This window comes from Pan troglodytes, chromosome 8 (genome assembly GCF_028858775.2).
Source record: "Pan troglodytes isolate AG18354 chromosome 8, NHGRI_mPanTro3-v2.0_pri, whole genome shotgun sequence".
Lineage (NCBI taxonomy): Eukaryota > Metazoa > Chordata > Mammalia > Primates > Hominidae > Pan > Pan troglodytes.
Genome location: NC_072406.2, coordinates 92,444,646 through 92,468,384, shown reverse-complemented (window position 1 = coordinate 92,468,384; position 23,739 = coordinate 92,444,646). Strand labels below are relative to the sequence as shown.

Genomic DNA, 23,739 nt, shown 5'->3' with positions numbered 1-23,739 from the left:
CTGCTGCCTTTCTAAGTTCTATAATTCCTTTGGGCCCTAGCTTGAGTCCTGCTTTTTGCATTAAGTCTTTCAACATGTCTTTCTTCCTTTTCAGAATAGGAGTTGTATATGGGTGTGTAGGGGTGGAAAGGGGTTATGCTTTCCTTACCCATCATAAGGGTCACAGCTGATGCTCTTATAACAAAAGACAGATTAACAAGGGAAAAGCATAATACATTTATTTTATAAAAGTTCTGTTTGTTATTTTGATATCTAAATGCTTTCATGTATTTGCTTCACTTGTCTATGCAGATATATTTTGCACATAAGCAAAATTAAGATCTTTCTGTAAAATTTATTTTGTAACCTGTTTGTGTTTTCCTTTCTGTTGTTTTTTCAACTTTTATTTTAGATTCAGTGGGTACATGTGGAGATGTATTACTAAGATATATTGCAGTGATGCTGAGGTATGGAGGTGTGAATGATCCCATCACCCAGGTTTAATCAAAGTTTCATGTGACACAGGAGCCTTCAGAAATGAAGATCCAAAGATCCAGGGAAAACTGTCTACTTTTATGCTTAGGTATGAAGAATGGATAGTCCTTGTAGGAATGTGATTGGACAATGGGTTTGACCTAATGGTAATAGACTTAGGTGAGGGGTTAGGACCCAGCAAGGCCTGCCTTTTCATATTCTTCTTGGCCTCTCTGTGCAGCATTCCTTCTTCCCAGGTATGAAGCAGGACCCTCTGGACTGAGGGTCTTCAAGGGAGAAGGGAAGAGTGGTCTTTCTACATCTTATGGCTTGCTCTCAGGGAGAGAAGTTTTAGTTTCTTGACGTACCTTGGGGAGAGGAATTCTGGTTTCTATGACTTGCTTCAGGGAAGAAAGAGAGATGGGAGACAGGAGGAGGGGAGAGAAGGTCAGAGCGACCTTGCTTCTGAGGCCCCTTCAGTCCCCTTCAGTTCAAAGTCCTCAGCATGCCAAGGGGACAGACTTTGTGATATTGTTTTCTGAGCCCAACAAGTGCTTATTTGGAATTTTACCCATTGAAGGTCACATATTGTTGAAATTACCAAAATTTCAAAAATGTACAATCTGAATCAATTTCATCTTTCTTTCATAAGTAACTTATTCATGCTCCAGAGTGGCATCTACAGGAAAAGTTTGTGCTTAAATTAATGAGGCAAAAGAAGTATATCCACTTGAAAATATTTCATTATTTAGCCGTTTAAGTCAGAGGAGCTTCTAGCCAAAGTTTAGAAATGTTTGCACTTAGACAACACCTGCACCCCCCACCTCTGCACCTAGGGTCCTCCCTGTGGCCTCCCCATCAGGCATGGCAGTGCAGAGCCAGCAAAGGGTACCATCTGGCAGGGCCTCCCCACCACCCCTGCGGCCCCGTGGTGCTGCCTAGGGTCAGGTGCCCTCGAAGCTCCATCACTAAACTGCTCAGTGGGACTTACAGGCACTGCTTATTGGAAACAGTCTTCCACTGGATGTTTTATATTCAGAGATTCATCGGGGTAAATCTGACTGAAAGAGAGATTTATTTTGAAAGCCAAGTTTCTCCAGAGGCTTGTCAGTGAAGCTTCAGAGTTCAAGGCTGCTGCATGTCAGTGAGATCAACTGTGTGCCTTTGACACATTGGACTTAGGTAATCAGTCCAGTGTGGAGTTTGGGGCTTGGAGTGGCCATTGGGACAATTCAAGCATAAGAGAGATGGGAACAGGCTGTGCGTAAGGGAGGACTTAATTTGTGTTTATGATGGTAAATTAGGGCCATGAAGTCCTTGTAGGTTCAACTCTCAAAGTAATTACATCTTTGCTAAGATCTGCCAATTCTTTCTGAAGGGGGTAGATTGAAACTACAATTTTAACTCTTGGTTGAATTGCTACTTCTTTTATCAGGTAAAATTCATTGCAAAAGTGAAATCTTTTGGCTAGTTCTGCACTGCCAGAGCCTTCCATTATTATCTTTTTCAGAAACATACTGATGAATAAGGACCTTCACTGCAGCATTACAGTGATGTGAAATAACTGGAGAAGTTGAAAATATTTAACCACTGAGGAATGAATGGTTTAATAATTTACGGTACATCCTTATTGTGGGATACTATTCAAGTATTAAAAAATAAGGCCTGCTGGGTGCAGTGGTTCACGCCTGTAATCCCAGCACTTTGGGAAGCTGAGGCAGGCGGATCACGAGGTCAGGAGTTCGAGACCAGCCTGACCAACATGGTGAAACCCTGTCTCTACTAAAAATACAAAAATTAGCTGAGTGTGGTGGCATGCACCTGTAATCCCAGCTACTCAGGAGGCCGAGGCAGGAGAATCACTTGAACCCGGGAGGCGGAGGTTGCAGTGAGCTGAGATCACGCCATTGCACTCCAGCCTGGGTGACAGAGTGAGACTTCATCCCCCCCCAACAAAAAAACATAAGGCCTATCTGTATTTAGAGATGTGAACAGAGGGCCATGATATATTGTGGGGGGGAAAAAGCGAGATGCAAAATTATATGTGTATATGTGTATATACACATATACATACATATGTATACATACCATAATCTATTTTTGTTCAGAGGAAAATCATATGTATGTAAATAGACTGCTTAATAATATTAGCTGATATTTATTAAATTTGTATTGTGTGCTAGCACTTTGTCCAATACTCATCATACCTAAATGACCTCATTTAGTTCTCAAAATAACACTAGGAGGTAGGTAATTATTTAACCCGCTTTACAGCAGAAGAAACAACAGATTAGAAAGGTTAGGAAGCCTTCTCCATGCTGCATGGGAGGTTACAGGCAAAAGTTGGACCCTAGTCCAGAAGCCTGCACTTCCATCCACCATGCTCCGTGTACTGCTTCTTAACATTTACTTGCTAGAAGAATATAAGGCATCCTAGTATTTAGTTGGGGTCTTAAATGAAACTCATACTTGAGATGAGTTTTTAACGAGGTGCCTCTCAGATCCCTCCCTCACACCCTGAATTGGCATCCAGGCTGCCAAAGCCCCCTGCACACATATCTGTGTAACAGATCGTCTCCCCACCCTGACGCCTTCCACCCCATGGTGCTGTTACTTATGGAATTCAGAAGGCAGCTACTGCTTTGTTTTCTGTCTTCCTGATAACTCTAGAAACCTTGAAGAGTACCTGCTACTTACACATCATCTTGTTCTTAAATCAAATTTGGACCATAATTGTTATCATACAATTTTAACTGCTAAGGTCACCTAGTTCTACAGTTCAAATTAAACATTAGCTCATATTGCCTCTAGGTTTAAAACTAATGTACCCAGAAGAAATTTACTAAGGGCCAGCAATGTTGAAATAGCTTAAGTGCAAACAGAGGAGTCCTGTGTGCTGGCAATGACAAGGCGATGTTGTCTAAAGTCCCTATTTGATTCCTCGTTTGTCCATCCCTTCCCAGTGGCCTTTTCCTCTCTGAACTTTCAACAGTCTTGTGCCTAAGCACTTCAGTTCACTCCTTGTTAAATGCCGTTGATTGGCTATGCATATGTAACATCCCTTACTTTATTCCAGAAGAGGTCACCTTAATACTGCTTTAATTCCCTGAAGAGATGATGTTTGGTCATCAGTTAGCAAAACTCAAGCTTTGGAGCACCAGAATGTGTGCCAGAAAAAATTTTTCCAAATGCTTGTATAATAAACTCAGAGGGGGGTTTGGTCACCAGAATTGTTAGGTGATGCTATTGCTTCCTAACTTTTCCTTCCCACAGTCCAAGCTTTGATGCACAAGGTTATGGTTGATTACTTTTTATTGCGTTCTAGTGGGAACTGGTTTCTCCACCCATCCTCATTTTCTGTGGTCTCAATTCCCCATTGTTCCTTGGGTCTGAGGATGCAGCTGGATCTGAGAGTGTGAGACGCTGTCATTTAGTACATGAACTAAAGATATAATCCTGTTTACTACTTTTTTTGGTCAAAGCAAAAATAATGCAAGAGTTATGTGAACACGATGTTTATTACATGTATAGAACTGAATATGTAGATGTTTATAACCCGGAAGCTTTGGGAAACTGGACTTTGATAATTTCCCTGTAATGAATCCATTTCTCAAAAGCATTTTTTTCTAAAACACACACACACACACACACACACACATTGTTCTCTGTAACCTCCCCAGATAAATACTTTTTAAAGATCTTGCTTGTTAAAATGCCTGCCAGCCTTTTAGAGAAGTTGACAGGTTAGGTGGTTTCTGTTAGCAGAAACACGTGGACTCAAAGCTTTTCCTCTAAAATGAATCTGTTGTGTAACATCACAGCTGGCTCAGAATACAGGTGCGTGCTCCTGCTCTCCCTGAGAAGATAGAATGGGAAGAGACCAATCCAGATGAGACGCAGGGGAGGAGGGGACACCCAACAGCAAAGGCACCGTTGCAATCTTAGCCTAAACCATATCTCTGAGAAAGAGTTTCTTGTTGCCTGCTTGTATCTCTGGGTGACCACAGACCCCTGCTCTCCAAGGTGGGTTGTGAACTCTGGAGCACTACCAAGATTGGCTAAGAGCTGAAGGAGAGTCCCAAAGGAGCTTCAATTCTGCAGAACTATACAGCCTTCTTTACCTTACCTTGACCAGGTGCTTAGAGTTTGGAAAGTCAGGGATAAGAATTGAAATTCCTCCAGGTAAGAAGACCCCCCTCTTAGGAAATGGACTCCTCCAATTTTCTCACATGATTTTTCAGGCACTTTCGCTTTTCCATATATAGGAGTCGCTCAGGAGCAAGCTGTGGCAAGCTGGAGGGAGGGACACATCCCGTGTTCCATCCACTCCCTCCCTTCTCAGCAGTCCTCGCCTGTTCTCACGTGCTCACAGGCAGTTAGGCAGAAGTGATCCCCGTGGCTCTGCCAAAGACAAGCCTGTTGGGTTGAAAGAAGAAGAAGAAGAAGAAGAAGAAGAAGAAGAAAAAAAAAAAAAAACTCAGGCAAAGTCACAGCCTCAAAATTGTTCACTGAAAGAAGCGTGAGTGGAGAAGTGTGAGAAGATGAATGGACCGGTGGATGGCTTGTGTGACCACTCTCTAAGTGAAGGAGTCTTCATGTTCACATCGGAGTCTGTGGGAGAGGGACACCCGGGTAAGTAGGCTGTCTTGGACTGACTGGAAAACGATCATTCCAAGCCTATACTGAGGGAGTCACTTACAAATGGTTTTAATTGACACATAATAATTGTGCATATTTATGGGGTACCGTGTGTTGTTTTGATCCATGAATATAACATTTAATGATCAAATTAGGATAATGGGCATACCCATTGCCACAGACATTGACTACTTCTTTGTGGTGAAAACATTCAAAATTCCCTCTTCTAGCCCTTCAGTCACCCTACTGCGCAATGGAATGCCAGAGCTCATTCCTCCTATCTGACTGTAACTTCGTACCTGTAGGAGTCACTTTTACCAGAGCTCTTCAGAGCAATGTGTGTGAGTTACCAGAAGGGATCTCTAGAGAAACAGCATGGAGTAGTTTCATAAAACAGTCCCTCCTGATGAAGCCGTGCTGTGGCCCACCACCAGCACGCCAGCACAGTGGGTCCAAGACAGGGAGTAGCAGCTGGCTGGCTAAGAGTATGACACATGCAAAATATATGATCAGGTCTTAACTTTTTATATGTATTTTTTTTTTAGGAAAGCTTTAATCTATTATCCATGGCCAATTTAAGTGAACAGGGAATGTTCCTGAAACAAGACCATGGGTGACTAAATTTTGCATGTGAAGCATGTGCAACTTAGGCATGAAAGCCTGCACCCTGGTCACTGCTGGGGTAGACCTCTAGGTGCTGGGGACTCCATAACATTCTCTAAGAGCAGAATAGAAGACCTTCTAAACAGGAAGAAAATTTAGGCATTGATTTTGGTCCCTGAAAAGTAGGTAGACTGTGATGTGCGGAAGTGAGAGAAGCTTCCTTGATGACGGTGAGAACTAGGACCAGGACATTCAGAGCCTCAAGTGTAGGACAGTGGTTCTCAAACTTCAGGGAGCTTCAGAATCCCCCAGAGGGCTTGTCAAGACAACAGAGGGCTGGGCCCCACCCTCCAGAGTTTCTGATTCAGTAGGTCTTGGGAGAGGCTCGAGAATTTGCATTTTTGACAAGTTCCCAGGAGATGCTGATGCTCTGGGGTGAGAACCACTGCTCTTGGAGACCCCTGGGGGATAGATGTACAGACTTCTATAGTTAAGTCCCTCTTCAAAATTCATTCGAGTGTTTGCTAACTTATTGCCAAGTCTGCCTTTTTCCATCTTCCTTGCTCTTGTTCTTCCTCAAAGATATTTATCTTTCCTACCTTGTAACTTGGCTTTGGACACCTCAGTGCACTACTCCTTCCATATACTTTAGCCAGTGGTTTTTGACTGGTGGCAGTTTTGCCCCACAACCCCCAAGAGCATTTTGTACTGTCTGGAGACATTTGCAGTTATCACAACTATAGGAGGTGGGGGTAAGGTGCTACTGCCATGTATTGAGTAGAGGTCAGGCACACTGCTAAGCATCCTACAGTGCACAGGACAGCCTCTCAAGAATTATCTGGCCCAAAATGTTAATAGTGCAGCTGTTGAAAAACCTTGAATTGAATTGAGTTTTTTATGTGACTTAGCTCAGTTCAATGTAAATAGCCTCTTTCATTGTGCATAACTGTATAAAGTATCTAGGTTTACTGTATTTTCAATCTCAGATACATTGCTGATTTCTGACACATTCTGATCAGTTCCATGGCTATGAGCCTCATGTATAGGTTAGGAGAAAGATTCACTCCACCCGGAGGAAGTGGGTTTTTTGGCATGCAGCGGCTAGTGGTCCCAAGAATGGTCCATTGTGCGCAGCAGCAATGTGCTCAGAGGACTGAGAATGAACGTGCCAGCCAATCAGTTGATTGTTTTGTATACTTAATGACAGCCAATCAATTTGTCTAATCATCCCTTGTACTTGCCATTGTAATTGTCCAGGTAAGTCAGTTTCCATGGAGGCTAGGTGACTTTCTGCTTGTCATTCCATTGCTGAATTCCTCTCTGCTAGAAAGATAAAGGTTTTCTTCTCTGGTTTTCCAAAAAAACAACTACTGGCTATCTTAAGCCTACTAAGTGATATTGATAAAAATTTTGAAAGCCAAAACAAAAACAAAAACAATTCAGAAACAACCTCCTTGGGCATTGTCTTGTGTGTGGTGCTATCTGGAAGCCCCTGCTGGACTCCAGCTTTGTTCCTTCTCCTGTTGGATTTCCCTAGGCAGAGTGGGAGCCTGTGAGCTGTGTCTGCACAGGCAGAGACATTCACAATCAATGATCAGTCAGCAAGCTTCTAGGAACTCTGATGGGTAAGCCTAAGGTGGCCAGCATGTATTTATTTTAGGATATTTTATCAGCGAGAGGCCTTCAGTGGTAGAAGTGTGTAGAGGCTAAGGGCTCAGACAAACCTAAAGGTACTACCAGAGTCTGCCACTGGCAGGAGGCTAGATTAAACAAACAAACAAACAAACAAACAAACAAAACACAACCTCAAACATATGTTTAGCAGTAGTTTCTAAAGGAAAGATTAAGGAATTAATGAATATCTTTAATTACAGAATTTAACATCTGCTTTTGAGAGCCAAACTGCTTGATTCTGGATCTGGATTCTTAACAAAAACATATTACTCTATTAAGAGCAGACTGTGGGTATTCTTAACACTGAATGAGCTATAATATATGTAGATAGAGATCACTTTTATTTCTTAATTTGTAGGTATTGACAGTTTGCATAACCCCAAAGCAAGAGTAGATTTTCCTACAAGCACCATTTAGTGCTTTACATTTTAGACCCTGCAGAGTCTTTAAGGCAAATAGTGGAAGAATAAAATCAAATTCCAGCTCATGTTGAACCCTTGTCAGTCCTACCGTAATTGAAGAGGTCAAGCCCAGCTCTAAGGACACCTGGCTTTCGGGAGGCTGAGTGACCATGTGGGAGATCTGAGAGCTGCTTGTGGAAGTATTCTGCAAAACAACAGTGATGTATAGGGGTTATCTTGTAGAATTCTTATGGGTGGAGTCATGTACTTGGGTGTGGTGTTTTATATACGGTGCATTGCATCTTGTGGAACCTGCCATGCAATGCAGCTGTTTGAGCTGTCTGATTTTACCTCTTGGCAAAGAGGTAAAATTGACTTCTTAACTATTTTTAAGTTCATTTTCAGGACTTTTGTAGATGTTAGAATTAAAGGGAACATGATAAGGAATGAGAGACTTTTTATTTAGAAGAATGCGTGTGTGTTTGTTTATGTGTGAGTTGCGTTAGACTCCTAGAAGAGCTGATTTTGACCGGGCGCAGTGGCTAACACCTGTAATCCCAGCACTTTCAGAGGCTGAGGTGGGCGGATCACTTGAGACCAGGAGTTCAAGACCAGCCTGGCCAACATGGTGAAACGCCATCTCTACTGAAAATACAAAACAAATTAGCCAGGCGTGGTAGCACAAGCCTGTAATCCTAGCTACCTGGGAGGCTGAGGTGGGAGGATTGCTTGAACCCGGGAGGTGGAGATTGCAGTGAACCGAGATCGCACCACTGCACTCCAGCCTGGGTGATAGACCGACACTCCATCTCAAAAAAAAAAAAAAGGTATTTCTTTTTTAGGGCATTCTATGACTTTATATAATACGTGTCATCCAAAATTAGGCAGGAATGGAAATAAATAAAAATTTCAAAGTATTTCTAATTTCTTATACTTAAAAAAAGTGTTTTCCCTCTGGTAGATAAGTTGATATGTAAACTGAAAAGTCGATATCTAATTATTTTAATATTTCAATTTGTTATCCCGAATATTTTTGTGATTCTGACCCATATTTGCTCTTGTCCAGATAAGATCTGTGACCAGATCAGTGATGCAGTGCTGGATGCCCATCTCAAGCAAGACCCCAATGCCAAGGTGGCCTGTGGTAAGAAACACCCGATCCCTCCCTGCTGGAGACCTAAGTGGGCTAGACTGAGAAATTAATCATGGGTATAAGACAAACGAGCCATACTCCTCAGTTCCAAAATCCATGTCCTCTGCTCTGCAGTAGATTTCTCAATTATGAGACCTCCCCTGTGTAGTAACAGGGAGGAAAAACATTTCTAACCATGAAACAAATAGATAATTATTTTTAGCAAGAATCTAACGTTAAATGTCATAGCAACCATAAATAGCAGAGGGTTGGACCAGCACATGGCCTTTCTGATGCTTGATCTCATTGGGAACAAGGAGGTCTTTCAAAGTTCTTAGGCGAATCTTCCAGACGGGATGAAAGAGCTTGAAACACAGGTAGCTGCCTAGATGGTTATAAGCTGCATCCTCATTGTAGGAGCCTTTGTTGGCTGCACAGATACCTGGCTTCTTCTCTTGTTTTCTTTCCTAGTTTGTGGTATGATTTAGGTTTTAAAATAATTAGTGTCCCCCATTTAATAGCAACAGGAAGGCAACATCTTCACCAATTGTTTTTCAATAAATCAATGGCTTTCCTAAGAGACATTAATGTTAAACTAAAGTACTGAAGCCCTGGCTCCCATCTCCATAATTTATTGTGTCTGAAGACTCATGTAGGCTGAAGATCTTCACCTTTATTTGTGGGATAAGTTGTTTGGCAGGAAAACCTTTGCCTGGCTTGAAGCCTGTGGCACAGTGGCAGAGTCATGGACTCTGGAGCCTGGAGGGGCCCCAGGGTGATCAGGTCCAGCCTGTTCATTTTAGAGACAGGATCACGGTACCCTCTGCATCAGGGCCTGGCCAAGGCCATGGGGTAGGGTGCCCCAGTGTGAAGACCAGAGCCTTGCTCTCCTTACTGTCATTGTCATGTCCTGTCCACTGCACAGACCCATCCTTCCCTCTCTGGTTGCATCCTCAGCCCTGTATTGAATACTACAGGGACTCATGCCCCTCTGAAGGTAGATTCTACCCTTATATCTTTGTAAATATCTGGAGAGAAGGTTGGCCTGCTTTGATTTTTTTTGGTCCAGATCCCACTCCCTAAAGCCTGCAGTGGAGGTTTAGCAATGTGGGGGATGGGGGGTCACATGTGTGGACTACCTTCTTTATGACAGCTACATACAACCATCATCTCCCTTTAATCCACATAGCAGTCTTATAAATAGCTTTATTAAATAGATGAGGGAACAGAGACTTAGAGGGGTTAAATAAGTTGTCCAGGATCACAGCTTATGACTGACTCTTTCCAAGACAGCATTGGAAGATGCTCAGTGCTTGGTGCTGGGATTTTTTCTTTTTATTGGCGTTTCTATTTTCCTTCTGGAATCCATTCCTCGTAAGGCCCCTCCTGTGTCTTTTCTGTCTGCACTGTGAGAGGTCTGGGAATGTGAGCTTCCCTTTGCTGGCACTTGGCTGCTAACTCTCCTCGCTCCCCACTCCCTTTCAGAGACGGTGTGCAAGACCGGCATGGTGCTGCTGTGTGGTGAGATCACCTCAATGGCCATGGTGGACTACCAGCGGGTGGTGAGGGACACCATCAAGCACATCGGCTACGATGACTCAGCCAAGGGTGAGGGCAGGCCTCCGGGTCTGAAATCCCTGTTGCTCTCTGCTGATAGAGACCCCGGTGCTGAGTCAAACCCGTGCCTTTCAGCCTGATGGGAGTATCAATACTACCAGGAGGAAAACACTCCTACACTTGTCTGTCAGGTTCCAGGGGTCAAAGACTCTGGCATAAGGATAGCCAACAGGCGACTATGCCCAGTGGGCCCAGCACATGCCCATCTGTTGTTGACTGGGCTTGTTTTAGGCCTTGCCTTCTTGGCGCTGCCAAAGGCTTTGGAAGAGAAAAATGCACTGAATAAAGGGGGCTGCCCTCCTTTGGGGACATGCTCCCTGCCAGGCACTGGTGATAGTCTCTTGTGTTGTCTTAATCATTTATGTACTTATGCAGACGAGGAAATGGAGGCCTAGAGGGGTGAACAGTCTGTGTGAGATCACAGGGTAAGCAGCCACTAGGCTGAGGACTCCTGTGCTTCCACTAAACCTACTTGCAATCATAGACATGGAGCAAGATGACTCAGTCCAGAACTGGTGCTGACAGCAGGCGAGGCTGGTCCAGGTTAGCACGAGTGCTACATAGTGTGGGGCCACCACCCAGGGAAGGGGCACAGGCCCTAGCAGAGCTTTGAAGCAGATTCCAACATCTGAGACTGAGTAGGCCAGGCAGCGGCACAGCCTGGAGGGCAGCAAAGGACCCAGAGAGCAGACACCAGGTGCGGAGGGCCTGTATGCGATCACATTCTGCAGGAGCTTCAGGGGCCCTTTGTCCATGCTGGCTTCCTGGGCAGGGCTCTGGCCCCAATACTTAGAGTCTCCACGTTGGTCTCTGGCATTAGATGTTCAGGCAATTCTAATTTTTAAAGAAAAATTCATTTTGGGTCTCTGTTAGCTCTTTCCCTAATTCTCTGAAATCACTGTGAGAGATGTGATGACCTCACGCCATGGCAAAAAGACCCACTTCCAGGTCATCCTGCCTAGCTATACACCTGTAATCAAGACGCACAGAGAGAAGCATGACTTTAAAGGTGTTCATTTCTGCCTGTGTCACATAATGGTTGTTTAGGGTGATGTGTGGCATCCTGTGGGTCAGGGTGCTGGACCCCCGTTTGTAAGTGAGAGAGCCCACTCATGGTATGATGGTGCAGATTTGCAGAGGTTCAGTCCAGCCATGGCCTGGTGCAGCCCAAAGCACTCATGAGCAATTAATATTGGTTGAGTGCATGACAGTGATTTTGAGACTCAGTGGGAAGAGAAGCAGTAAGAACCAGTTAATTCTCCTGGTCGGGACATGAGGGTATTCACAGAGGAAACACATTGTCCCAGAGCTGCAGCTTCCTGAGGCGTTACCACACGGAGCCTGTTCTACCAAAAAAAAGCCAATTTGTTTATGTACATTTAGACCTTATTCAAGTGCAAAACTTGTTCTGCATTAGGCAGGAGGGAAATTTTCCAGGAGGCAATGTTCCCTAGAAAGGGAGAAATGAGCGAGAGCCCAGCCGTGGCTGAGTTGAGCTCAGCTGGCTGAGGTTCCCTGTGCCCAAGCTTGTCCATTTACCTGTGCTCAGTGGACAGGAACAGCCTTAGCAGGGTCTCAGGCCAGTGGCTCCTCGTTGCTCCTGGCTGCGGTGTTGCTGGGCTCATTGTCCTTTCCAAGTCCTGTACCTCCCCTCTTGGTCCCCTAAGTTCTGTTTTTCCAAATTCCTTGGAGCCCTTGCTTGATTTTTGAGCCCTGGGGAGATTCATTATTTAGACAGACAGTGATTAGGTAAACTGAAATGTTCAGTGCAGAACAGGACAGCCTTTGGCAGTTCTTTAAAGACTGTTCATTGATTTGTGCATTCAAAAACATTCATTAGGAAACAGGGGGGTGTAAAGGGCAAAGGTGACCTGATACTCCCAGGGTATATGATGCAACATGAGGTGCCCCGGGGTAAGTTCCTGGCATTATGTCTAATGAACTGCAGGCAGGTCCAGGGACATGCACTGAGAGTGGACGTAGGGTTTGGGCATGTGGGGTGTGAGCTGGAGGTAGAACGTTCTAGGCAGGGACCTAGTGGAGATGGAAAAGTATATCATGCTGATGGCTAAACTTGAGTTCATGTCGGCTCAAGGAGTCCCAGGAGCAAGGGCTGTGTCAGACTGAAAAGCTTCAGTTTTATTCCTTGGCAGTAGAAGCTTGTACAGAAACAGCAGCTTGGATCTGTGTGTTTTCTCTGTAAGCCCTTTCAGGCTGTGTGGGTAGGAGAATAGATGGGAAAGAAGATGGCTGTGGGGGTTTGGAGAGTGAGTGTGTCACTATGCTTGACCTTGTGGTGGGGGCGTCCATGTATTCAGTCCCTTATTCTCACAGTCCCTGTGACTGAGCCCAGCACAGCTGTGAGGAGGTGCGCACGGTCTCGGTGCATAGCAGTTTCCTCATGGGACTCCCAGGGCTGAGCTACTGCGAGTCCAGACTTCCCCAAACCAGTGCCTCGCGTGCTAGGGGTAGCAGGCCTGCACCCTGTGCCTCAGCTTTGTAGATGGGAAAGGGCAGGTGGCTTTTCCATTTGCCCCAGACTCTATGTACCTCTCAGGGTCAGAGGACCCTGGCTTGGGGAGTCTGTCTGGATAGTTCATGTACACTGTATTTGTTCAGTATGTTTAATAGTTGTGTCAGGCATACAGCTGGGCTTCTGAGTGACAGTATCAAAAGGGCTCTTGATTTTCTCCTAGTGCAGTGATGCTCAAACTAGATTCTGGGAGGCACCTGTAGGAGAGCCTAAGGGGCAGGGTATGAGTCAGCCACCGTCCTCAGCCAGAGGAGCCTTGGCATCACCTTGTTTTAATCTGCAGGTCTCTGTAGGATGTGTGTGTGTGTGTTAACCAAGGTCTAATTGAGCACAGTAAAATGCACCACGGGAGAATTTTGGTTGGCCAAAGAGTTCTACATGATAGGGTGGGAAGGTGCAGGGCCTCTCCCATCCTGGGCCTCAGCTGTGGGCCTAGACAGACCCTGGCTAGTTAGGGAACCCCCACGCTGACACCAAATGGCATGTCAGGAACCGAGCCATCCATTGGGAAGTTTGTGGCCCCCTCCTTCTGACCTGTTCCCCACTTAGGCTCACTTTGCTTCCGCCTAGGCTTTGACTTCAAGACTTGCAACGTGCTGGTGGCTTTGGAGCAGCAATCCCCAGATATTGCCCAGTGCGTCCATCTGGACAGAAATGAGGAGGATGTGGGAGCAGGAGATCAGGTAGCTCGGCACTGCATGTGGGAGCTGTGTGTTGAGCTGGCTGGGAAAGTTCATGGACAGTGGGTTAATCACACTGAGGGGTGGACTCTCGTCCTAGCACGATAGCCAGGAGCGAGTTGGGAACCCCAGCTTCACGGACGTGCTGTGGATGGCTGTGGTTGCTGACACTGGGTTTGGGCTTGTCTCCCCCTCCTAGAGTGTTGGGGGTCAGGGACGACGTCCTTCCCCTGCACGTGCCAGTGGAAAGCTCTATGGAGGAGGGACCCAATCAGCGTGGACACACCAGGGAGATTTCAGGCTTGGAGAGAGCCGCGGTCCTCTTGGTCTAGGGTGGGCGCCGCTCAGCCTGCTCTCTCGCCACAGGGTTTGATGTTCGGCTACGCCACCGACGAGACAGAGGAGTGCATGCCCCTCACCATCATCCTTGCTCACAAGCTCAACGCCCGGATGGCGGACCTCAGGCGCTCCGGCCTCCTGCCCTGGCTGCGGCCTGACTCTAAGACTCAGGTGAGCAGCTGAATTACCCCAGGAGAGCCCTAGACAGAAGCTTTAATACCCCCAAATCCTCTTGATTCTTGATTGTGTCATTTTTAAGATCAAAATATTCAATCTGGGCATTCAAAGAATGGTCAGTTTTGAAAATAACTATTTATGTGAAAAATCTTCAGCTAGAGATGCTTCCCACCACATTTTATTATAAAAAATTTCAAAAATACAGAGAAATGAAAAGAATAGTTCTGTTTTTTTTGTTTGCTCATTAGTAAACATTGACTAATGAGTCCCCAAATCCTGCCACAAACATACTTAACTGGCTTCCATATTTTCAGGCCTCTTTGTCCTGAACAGGCTGTCTGTGCTGTGTCTGTGCTGTGTCTGTGTTGTCTGTCTGTGCTGTGTCTGTGCTGTCTGTGCTGTGTCTGTGTTGTCTGTCTGTGCTGTCTGTCTGTGCTGTCTGTCTCATCATGGCCCTTTTTCTCATCTTTGTTTCTCATGAAAAGGCTTTACGTCTGTTGTTTCCAGCTCCAACCCCATGGGCCCTGACCTGTCTTCTCCCTGCAGTGTTGAAATCAACCCAAGGCCTATATTTGAAGGCTGAGGTGATTCAAGTGTTAGTGGAGACGCAGGCCTCCTGGCACCTCACTCCTGTATCCCCTCCCTGCTTAACCCCAATGAGCCCTCTCATGATTCCCAAGTTCCCAGCACTTCATACTGCACAACTTCTCTCCCTGTGTCCATGCTCGTGGACCCCATTGTCACCTTCACATACTCCCACCTGTGGGTTTCTCTGATCACCCTCCAAGCAGATGGGCCCTGAGAGCCTGCCGTGTGCAGCACCCTGCCACCTCCCTCCTGCCCTTCCCCAGTCCTGTTCAGCGCCATCTCTCTCCACCTACCCATATCCCCAGTTTACCCCATCAAGCACCCCTCTCGCTCCAGCTCAGCCTTCCCCAGGGCTGCCATCATCCCAGCCAGGCTAGGATCAGTGGCCTATCCTTCCAAAGGTACTCCCTGCTTGGAAATTCCAGCTAATCCCCTTTAGGCCTCATTTTTAATTCCCTAACATCTATTCAGTGTTTTCTACAACTTTGGGCTTCCTACAAGGGGAAGGGGGAAATCCACTTATTATTCTGGCATTCAGAACCTTTTATGGTCTTCCAACTTTACCTGCCTCTGCCTGCCCCACACCATCTTTGCTTAATCGACATCATTTCACTCATTGTCCCCTTGTTTCTTAGGGCTTTGCTTTACCTGAGCTCCCTCTCTGGTCTTTGCCTCTCCTTCAGTGGCCAGCAAAGTTCTACCTCTTCTGGGATGCCATCCCTGGCCACTAGCAGACAGCGCCAGCGCCTTCTCTTGTCCTGCACTTGGAATCTGGCACCCATGATGTTATAGCTCAGCGTGCTGTGTGTGGCTCCATGTACAACTCCAGCTGTACAGAGATGGAGTTCCTTCTTGTGCAAGTGTCAGGCCATGCACAGGGCAGAGGTTGCATACTGGCTGTACTGGGGCAGGGAAGCGTGCTTATGCCCAAAGGGAACCCTTCCTTGGGACTTCCTGTGTTATCCACGTGACCCCCCAAGGTGGGGATGGGAACCATCAGCATTCCTTGGGTATTCTTGGAGGTTGTGGGTTAGGAGAGCTAAAACATGTAGATAGTGATGGCACCCAAAGAAAGGGGCCCATGATGTCGGCCTGCCTGTCCTGTCCTGGACTGGAATGGTGCTGCGATATAGAAGCAGGGTGAAGATTCACAGAAGGGGAAATCTTAGAACAGGGAGGGGAGGCAGCCAGCGGCTCTGACTGTTTTTTCTCTTCCTTGTGCAAGAGAGAGGAACAGAGGGACCACCTACTGGACCTGCTGAAACAGGTTCATTGTGCTTAGATATGAAATAGAAGGTTTCTAGGTTTAGGGGTCAGCAAGGAAGGGAGGGTGGGATGGGCTCTTTTAGGGGTTCCCTTCCTTTGAAGGATTGTCTCGAAAATGCCAATACGGATACCAGAGTCAGCCTCACTTCCCTGCCACAGGCAGGACCGCGGGCCAGCTCCAGTCTCAGGGGGTGCGGGCTTGCTGTGGGGCTCCAGGAGGCCCCTCGCCAGCTGGCCTGCAAACAGCCTGGCTTGCTCTAGATACTCCCTCCATGAGAGAGGCCCTGGGCCAGGCACAGCTTGTCTAGGTCCCCTGCTCCGCACCCTGTTTTTGAAGTAGTGTCTTCATCCAGCCGGACTGCTGGCTGTGAGCAGGATGGGTCTTTCCACCTGAACAAATCCCTGCTGCTGATAGTGAGGCCTGGGTGGCAGTGTGGATGGCTATTTTTGTACCTAGTCAGAGCTGTGTTTTCCATGGTGTGTTTTTCCCCACATCTTGCTGACATGATGAGATAAGCGCCGTGTTCAGGGCCCTTTGCTCTGCTGCCCTATTCTGCAGTTCTGCAAGGCCACTGTGTGGAGTCTGCCGGGTGGGGGTGGAGTCACCCAGGGGAGCAGTGGAGACGGCCTGAGCACCCTCCCCAGCTGTGCACCTTCTCCTGAGGCTCCATGCAGACTAGACCCAGTCCTAGAGTCTGCCACAGACAGTGCCTCTTTTCCTGGGAGTCCCCTACCCCAGATTCCAGCCCCTTTCCCAGGGCCGTGTGTGTGCACAGCCTGGCATTTGAGGGCTTCTCTCAGCTCACGATGTCTGTGTTCATCGGGCCATCTCATGCAGATCTTACATGGCCAGGACTCTTTCTCCTGCTTCTTCTGGACCTTCCTTGTTGCTCCTTAGACCAGGCAGAACACAGAGTAGGAGTTTGATACAGATCCAGGGTTTGATGGATACCTGAGTAGCCTTGGGGAGGTAGAGAGTTTGCTGCAGGCACAGTCCCAGGGAGCCACTGTTTGCTGCCCCGTGGTTCTGTCCAGGCCCTGGGATGGGAGCAGTCCCATACTCACTGGCCAGTGTCCCTCCCAGGGCCATCTGGCAGAGCTGCACCCCTGCGGGCACCACATGTCCCTAAAATCCTCTGAGCCCTGCTCTTATGGGTCCATGCTGCTTTCGGCAGTATTGGGCCTGTGGCCAGCACAGGGTCTTGAGTGGCATCCAACCTTCTTCTTGGAAGAGCCCTGTCTACCAGCCCATGCAGCTCCAGGTCAGATCCCAGCTCTTCCGACTGTGTGATCTTGACCAAGACATTTACATTTTGGATCCTTGGCTTTCTTATCTGCATCATTGGCAGGAGGAGAGATACCTCCTGGGCTATAGAGGGTCAAGAAAGGGCTTTGGCCAGGGGGACATTTGCTGGCACCTGGAAGCCTCTGAGACAGAAGAGGAGACATGTAGTGGGTCATAAGTTGAGAGGAAACTCAAGTCTCCAAGCAGTGCTAATTGTGGCCCCATGTGGGAATAGCTGGGCCTTACACCCAGTCCTCCCACAGCACCAGGCAATTTTTTGAATGTAAGAATGTGTCAGATTAACTCCCCCAACACCCTTTGAAGACAGGAGGCCCCACTTGGCTCCTGGGAGCCCTGCCCACCTCCTGGGTGCCTGTGTCTGGCCACGATGTGCCGTTCGCTCAGCCTCAGCCTCACAGTATCTCCCCCACCCTTCTGATGGACAGGTGACAGTTCAGTACATGCAGGACAATGGCGCAGTCATCCCTGTGCGCATCCACACCATCGTCATCTCTGTGCAGCACAACGAAGACATCACGCTGGAGGAGATGCGCAGGGCCCTGAAGGAGCAAGTCATCAGGGCCGTGGTGCCGGCCAAGTACCTGGACGAAGACACCGTCTACCACCTGCAGCCCAGTGGGCGGTTTGTCATCGGAGGTCCCCAGGTGCATTCTTGTCTCTGAACGAAGCCCTGGTTTGTCTTTGTTACTGGGGTTGCTTATGTCTCAGAGCAGGAAAACCTCAAGAGATAGCTTGGAGGGGGTCAGCTGACTCTGGCCATGGACTAAATGTAAAGTCGGTGAATTTTGGCCTCTGTACATTTAGTGCACTCTCTGGGGAGGTCTGCTATGTGTCTGACAGTGTGCAAGAAATTGGGGATATGTCCCTAGGATTCCTCCACTTAGCGCCACTGGGCCCTCCCACTCCTGCCATCTCAAGTGACCATCGACCTTACCCACGGCTGCTGCACCTCACCCTGCTCTGGTACACATTCCCCACTGCAGCATTTGCATGTGGACAGCTGTTCCCGGGTGGCTGTTTCCAGATCTTCACCACAGGCTGCCTCTGGCTGTTGTGGGCACCAGGGTGGGGCAGGGTGTTTTAGACAGGGCACCACTGCCCCCTCTCTTGTACTGCAAGTGTGAGGAGGTGGAGGTTGAGGGCACTGCTGTGAGGCTGCTGCCCACTGCCTGGGCCCTCAGCCGTGTGTGCTTTGCCAGAGTTGAGCTCCATCCCGGGTTCCAGTAGCAAGTAGAGTGTAGAAACACAGAGTAGAAGGAGGTAACACTTATTGTTTTTCCTTGCAGGACTTCTCAAAGCCTAGACATACTAGTATGAACTGTGGATCTCTAAAAGGGGGAGTAGAGCAGGCAGACTTCCCCAAATCATTTAACATAGAACTCCCACCCTTTTAAAGACATCCCTATTGACTGGTGTTGCCCAGAGGACACTTGGGAAGTGGGCAGCGTGGCATTTGCTAGGTGGCACCAGCCAGGGTTGTATTTATGACAGTGCAGTTCCTGCCTGCAGTTGGATCTCTCCATTGTGATGGACTCAGTAACAAAGGCATTAGGGAGTGGCTGTGACCCCAGAGAACCCCTGGCCCACCTTCTGCACTTTCTAATGAAGCTTTGGCAGGTTACCTGATTTCAGTATGTCGTCAGTGACTGAGCTGGGAGTGGAGTCCAGAGTTCTGGGCTAAGGGGTCTTAGGAAAATGTCTGTGGGCAGCCCCAGGACATCCTTCCTGAGTTGCAGTTCAGCTGCCATCACAGTACTTCAGCCCCCTCCAGCATCTAGGGGCTGGCTCTGCTTCTTATCTTGATTTTTCTCCCTCTGCAGGGGGATGCGGGTGTCACTGGCCGTAAGATTATTGTAGACACCTATGGCGGCTGGGGGGCTCATGGTGGTGGGGCCTTCTCTGGGAAGGACTACACCAAGGTGGACCGCTCAGCCGCATACGCTGCCCGCTGGGTGGCCAAGTCTCTGGTGAAAGCAGGGCTCTGCCGGAGAGTGCTTGTCCAGGTAAGCCCCCTCCACCCACCACCGTCCTGTTGCAGTGGAGGACCCCTGCCCAGTTCTGCCCCGAGTGAGGGGATGTTGGCCCGGTGGGAAAGCTGCACGCTTTGCCAAAGGTTGTGATTGTGTGATTGTGTTGGGCACTGTGGCCAGGGCTCTGAAAACCCAGGGGAGGGAAAACCAGAATCTTCAGGGAGAGGGGCGTGTAGAAGAACTGCCCTTGGTGAAGATAGCAGGAAAATTGCAGGGGAGCATGTGGGGCAAGAGACATGTGGTCCCCGCTGGTCCCTTCAGAAGAAGGGCAAAGCTTCTGAAAGGGGCAGGGCCCACACAGAGGCTTCAGTCCCTGACGCTGCACCTTGCTGGAAGGTTTCCTATGCCATTGGTGTGGCCGAGCCGCTGTCCATTTCCATCTTCACCTACGGAACCTCTCAGAAGACAGAGCGAGAGCTGCTGGATGTGGTGCATAAGAACTTCGACCTCCGGCCGGGCGTCATTGTCAGGTAAAGTGCCATGCGCTGCTATTACACAGGACCTTGCTCCTTCCTTGCCCAGATGCTCACCTCACCTGAAAGGGAGGCAGAAAGGAGGATGTTTCTGCCTCTCAGAAGTGGGAGGGTCTGTGAGCTCTTGGTACAGCACAGTGCATCCCCAGTGCAGAAAGCCTGGTGGTCAGGTTAAAGGAGGCTGCCCCAGGTTCCCGCTGGCCCAGTCAGCACCAACTCCAGTGGGGCCATCTCTGAGCAGCTGGGAGGCAGGCGGGGATCTTAGGAAAATAATTATTAATATAAGGCCAAATAGCTCAAATGGCTGGGAATCGAGTCAGCAAGTCTATTCCGTTTCTAGAGCTTAGTGGTGTCAACATTGGCCTGGGCCAGGTAAGTGGAGTGGGAGGAGAAAAGCACCGGAAGGCTGGAGTTAGATCCTGGTCCCTGAACCGCTAAGCATCCGTGGGGCTATAAAACGAGACCAGGGTATGGCACAGATAGGATGTGTGTGTGCAACTGCGGTGGGGAGGCGTAGTGCCATGCGAGGAGGGCTATGTTACAGTTCGTTGCTCCCTCCTGTCCTTGAAATGGAGAAAGAAACCCTGCTCCTGTTCCATCTTCCAATGCCCTTCCTTTCTGCTGGACATGCAGGGATTTGGACTTGAAGAAGCCCATCTACCAGAAGACAGCATGCTACGGCCATTTCGGAAGAAGCGAGTTCCCATGGGAGGTTCCCAGGAAGCTTGTATTTTAGAGCCAGGAGGAGCTGGGCCTGGTCTCACCCTGGAGGCACCTGGTGGCCATGCTTCTCTTCCCCAGACGCCTGGCTGCTGATTGCCTTCCCCACCCACCAACCCTCGGGGCAAAGCCAGGTCCCTCTCATTTAGCCTGTCCTGTCATCATCATGGCCGGCTGGAGGCAGGGGCTTCCTGGTGCTGGAGGTTGGATCTTGATGTGAGGATGGGCATGGTGTTCTCCTGCTGCTCCCTCAGACTGGGGCAATGTTAATTTAGTGGAAAAGGCACCCCTGTCAAGAGTGAATTCCCTCCCCCAACAGCTGGACCCTGACCAGCTCCCCCTCCCTCCCCTTGCCTGTGCCAGGTGAGGTCAGCACATCTCAACAGGCCTCAGGGCTCCTTGTGGGCCTGGGCTCCTGGGCCCCCCTTTCACAGGCAGCCAGTGCCCTGAGCCAGGGTCTCCAGAAAGCCCCACCCAGGCCAGGCATGTGGCAGGGGTTAGAGCAGGACTGATGTCTCCTAAGCACCTGTAATGTGCGAGGGACCCAGCTAATAACTGATCTCGTTTTTTCTTCACTGCAACATGATGAGGTAGGACCTTTTATATCCCATTTATAGATGGGGGAAAGCAAAGCACAGAGAGTCTGGATAATCCACAGGGTCCCACAGCCACGTGTTTAGACCTAGATGTATAACTAGGAGCTTTGACTCAGGAGCCTGTGACATACCCCCTCCCCCACCGTTGTCTCATGCCAGTAACAGGCTCAAACAATGACAAAGCAGATTCAGAAATGAGGCCATGGACTCTGTCCTGAAGGCCTGAGGTTACTGGAAATTAGGGGATTAACCCACTAGCTCTTGTTGAGCCGTGGGCAATTGTCTGAAAAGTGAAGACAGAACCACAGGGCTATTTTGTTTGCTTCATGTGTCCCAGAAGATGACTGAGGGTGAGTTGGCTTACCTGGCCCATCAGGGTATGCTGGAGTTTGGGACTGACCAGCAGCTTTAGAATCCCAGCCCCCTGACCACTCAGAGACATGCAGAGATTGGGTTTTTGGACTTCTGGGGTAAGTGGTCTAAGTCCAGTCCAGTCCTATCTGGGCTTCCTGGAGCAGAAGCAGCAACTTCTCCTAGCACAGATGGCCAGCCCCTTAGACAGAAGCCCTCAAGTCTTTCTCTTTCCCTGGTACCTTGTATCCCCTGCAGGCTGAGTGCATTTGGAGGGAGTGAGTGGCCCTTTCGGATCCAGGGAGGCTGGTCCTAAGGCCTCATGTTAAATAGGCGGGGCTTGCCTTCTGGTGTTGGACAAGCTGCTGAGATGTCATGAGGAGATTCTGCCTTTGCCAGGTGACTGTCTGGGGAGCAGGTCTGCTCCCAAGGGGCCTGAGCAGTCCTTGGCCTGCTAAGGTCTTGGAACTTGCCTGCCTTTCCATCCATGGCCAGCAGCACCTGCCCTACCTGCCCCACTTGTCCTTAGCCTGGACCTCTGACAGCAGCATCTCTACCTTCTCCCCAGCTCCCAGGACCACAGGCTCAGGCAGGGGCCTCCATGGGCCCCAGGGGAACATTGAGGGCTTGGCCTCTCTCTAGGGTACATGGTGCTGGTTCAGGCTGGGAGAGGCAGCCCAGGAAGTCTCATCTGGGGAGCAGGCAGCCAGCATCTGGGCCTTGGCCTGGAGCACAAAGACCCTGGCTTTCATTTTCTCTCAGATGAAAGGAAATTAAGGCAACAAAAGAAGCCCGGCTCCTGGTCACCTAGGAAGCCTCAAATTCCTTCCCGTGGAGGGAGGGAGTGGTTTGCAGGTGGCCGAGTTCCTCTAATTTGGCTCATACTCGACATGAAAATTCAGAATTTTATACTTTCCCTACCTTCTAGAGAAATAAGATCTTTTTTGTCAGTTTGTTTGTATGAAACTAAAGCCTTTATTTGTTAATAGTTCCTGCTAAAACAGTGAATAAAAACTCAAGGAGCAACTACCCTATGCTTAGTTGTTCTCTGCAAAACCCCAGAGACATGACACCTGCTCTGTATAGCATTCCCTGGTTGCCCACCCCCACCACCGGGGGAAGTTAGTATCCTCCCCTCGGGGTCACCCCATCCTGTCCACGTGGAGCAGATGTCTCATGGACTAGGTTTTTCTTGTTACTAGCAGCTATGTTAAGCCACACCACTGCCATGTTCATTCCTCACCACATCTCACCAAGGTGGATATTCTTAGGAAGCCCATTTTTACATGCGGGGCCCTGAGGCCCCAAAAAGGGTTAGGACCAAAGGCAGTGGCCACCTCTGGCTCCTCCCTGAGTTCTGTGTGCTCTCCTTATGCATTGCTGCCCTTAGGCTGCCTATGCCTTATCCTGTGCCCTTCCTGCATGGTGTCTGCATGAGGCTGGCATGAGGGCATGCTCAGGCCATGTCTGGAGTATAGATAAGTGACTGAACTTGAACAAAGTGAAGGAGTGGAGGGGCTTGGTCTGTGGAGAGAGGAGCCAAACTTTTAAGTGGATGCACATTTCCCTTCACTCGTGTTCAGTTATGAAGAGAATAAGCAAATGGTTCTTTTTCATTGAAGGTCATCCCTGCCATGGCCCCCGGTGATGTGGTTCTTGGGGTTTGATCAGAGCAGGAGGAAAATGGGTCCTGCATGGTTTCCGGCAAGCAGGCTGTGTGGACAGGACTCAGCTCTGGGGAATGTCCTGGTGCAGCCTGAGGCAAAGCCTGTGTGGCCCCCGTGTCTCACGGGTGGACAAAGCTGATCTGGGGTGCCAGGAAGACCCAGAATGTGGCGGGGAGGGGAGGGGAGGATGAGGCCAAAGGGCCTCACAGTCCTGTTTGAGACAGAACCTATACCCTGAGAAGACACTAGGTGGGCAATACAATGAAACATGACACATTACAGAGAAAAGCACGTTTCTCAAGAATGCATACAAATAGACACACTTAAGAAACACACTGGAATACTTGCCTGGGGTAGGGGGAGGACTCTAGGTATAACATGCAAAATAATTAGTGAAAGCAAGATAGAGAACCACCTTCTGAGCCACAAAGCCAAGTGTCACAGTGTTAGGGAAATGTGGACGGAGCAAAGGAGGTTGGCAGGGAGCGGCCAGTG

At 48.7% G+C, this 23,739-nt stretch overlaps 1 protein-coding gene across 2 annotated transcripts; it reads left to right on the top strand.

Moving 5' to 3' along the window:
- The first annotated feature begins 422 nt into the window (after positions 1–422).
- Positions 423–22,606, top strand: MAT1A (methionine adenosyltransferase 1A). 2 transcript variants are annotated; one of them, XM_063781932.1, is made up of 11 exons: positions 423–562; positions 1,964–2,072; positions 4,477–4,635; positions 4,719–5,085; positions 8,836–8,913; positions 13,622–13,734; positions 14,098–14,241; positions 17,833–18,051; positions 19,228–19,410; positions 19,774–19,907; positions 20,544–22,606. In XM_063781932.1, exons 4-11 carry the CDS (start codon positions 4,995–4,997, stop codon positions 20,644–20,646), a joined length of 1,065 nt encoding a protein of 354 aa, XP_063638002.1. In that variant the 5' UTR covers positions 423–562; positions 1,964–2,072; positions 4,477–4,635; positions 4,719–4,994; the 3' UTR covers positions 20,647–22,606. The 2 variants fall into 2 exon arrangements, with proteins under 2 accessions (XP_063638002.1, XP_009457083.1); XM_009458808.5 differs by lacking the exons at positions 423–562; positions 1,964–2,072 and adding an exon at positions 10,387–10,509 and having other exon boundaries at positions 2,308–4,635.
- Positions 22,607–23,739: the final 1,133 nt, after the last annotated feature.

Excerpts from the sequence above, each read along its gene's own strand:
- MAT1A (XM_009458808.5), top strand. The coding sequence starts at position 4,995 with ATGAATGGACCGGTGGATGGCTTGTGTGACCACTCTCTAAGTGAAGGA. Across the intron at positions 5,086-8,835 it reads TGTGGGAGAGGGACACCCGG|ATAAGATCTGTGACCAGATC; the intron begins GTAAGTAGGCTG and ends GCTCTTGTCCAG. Across the intron at positions 18,052-19,227 it reads TTGTCATCGGAGGTCCCCAG|GGGGATGCGGGTGTCACTGG; the intron begins GTGCATTCTTGT and ends CTCCCTCTGCAG.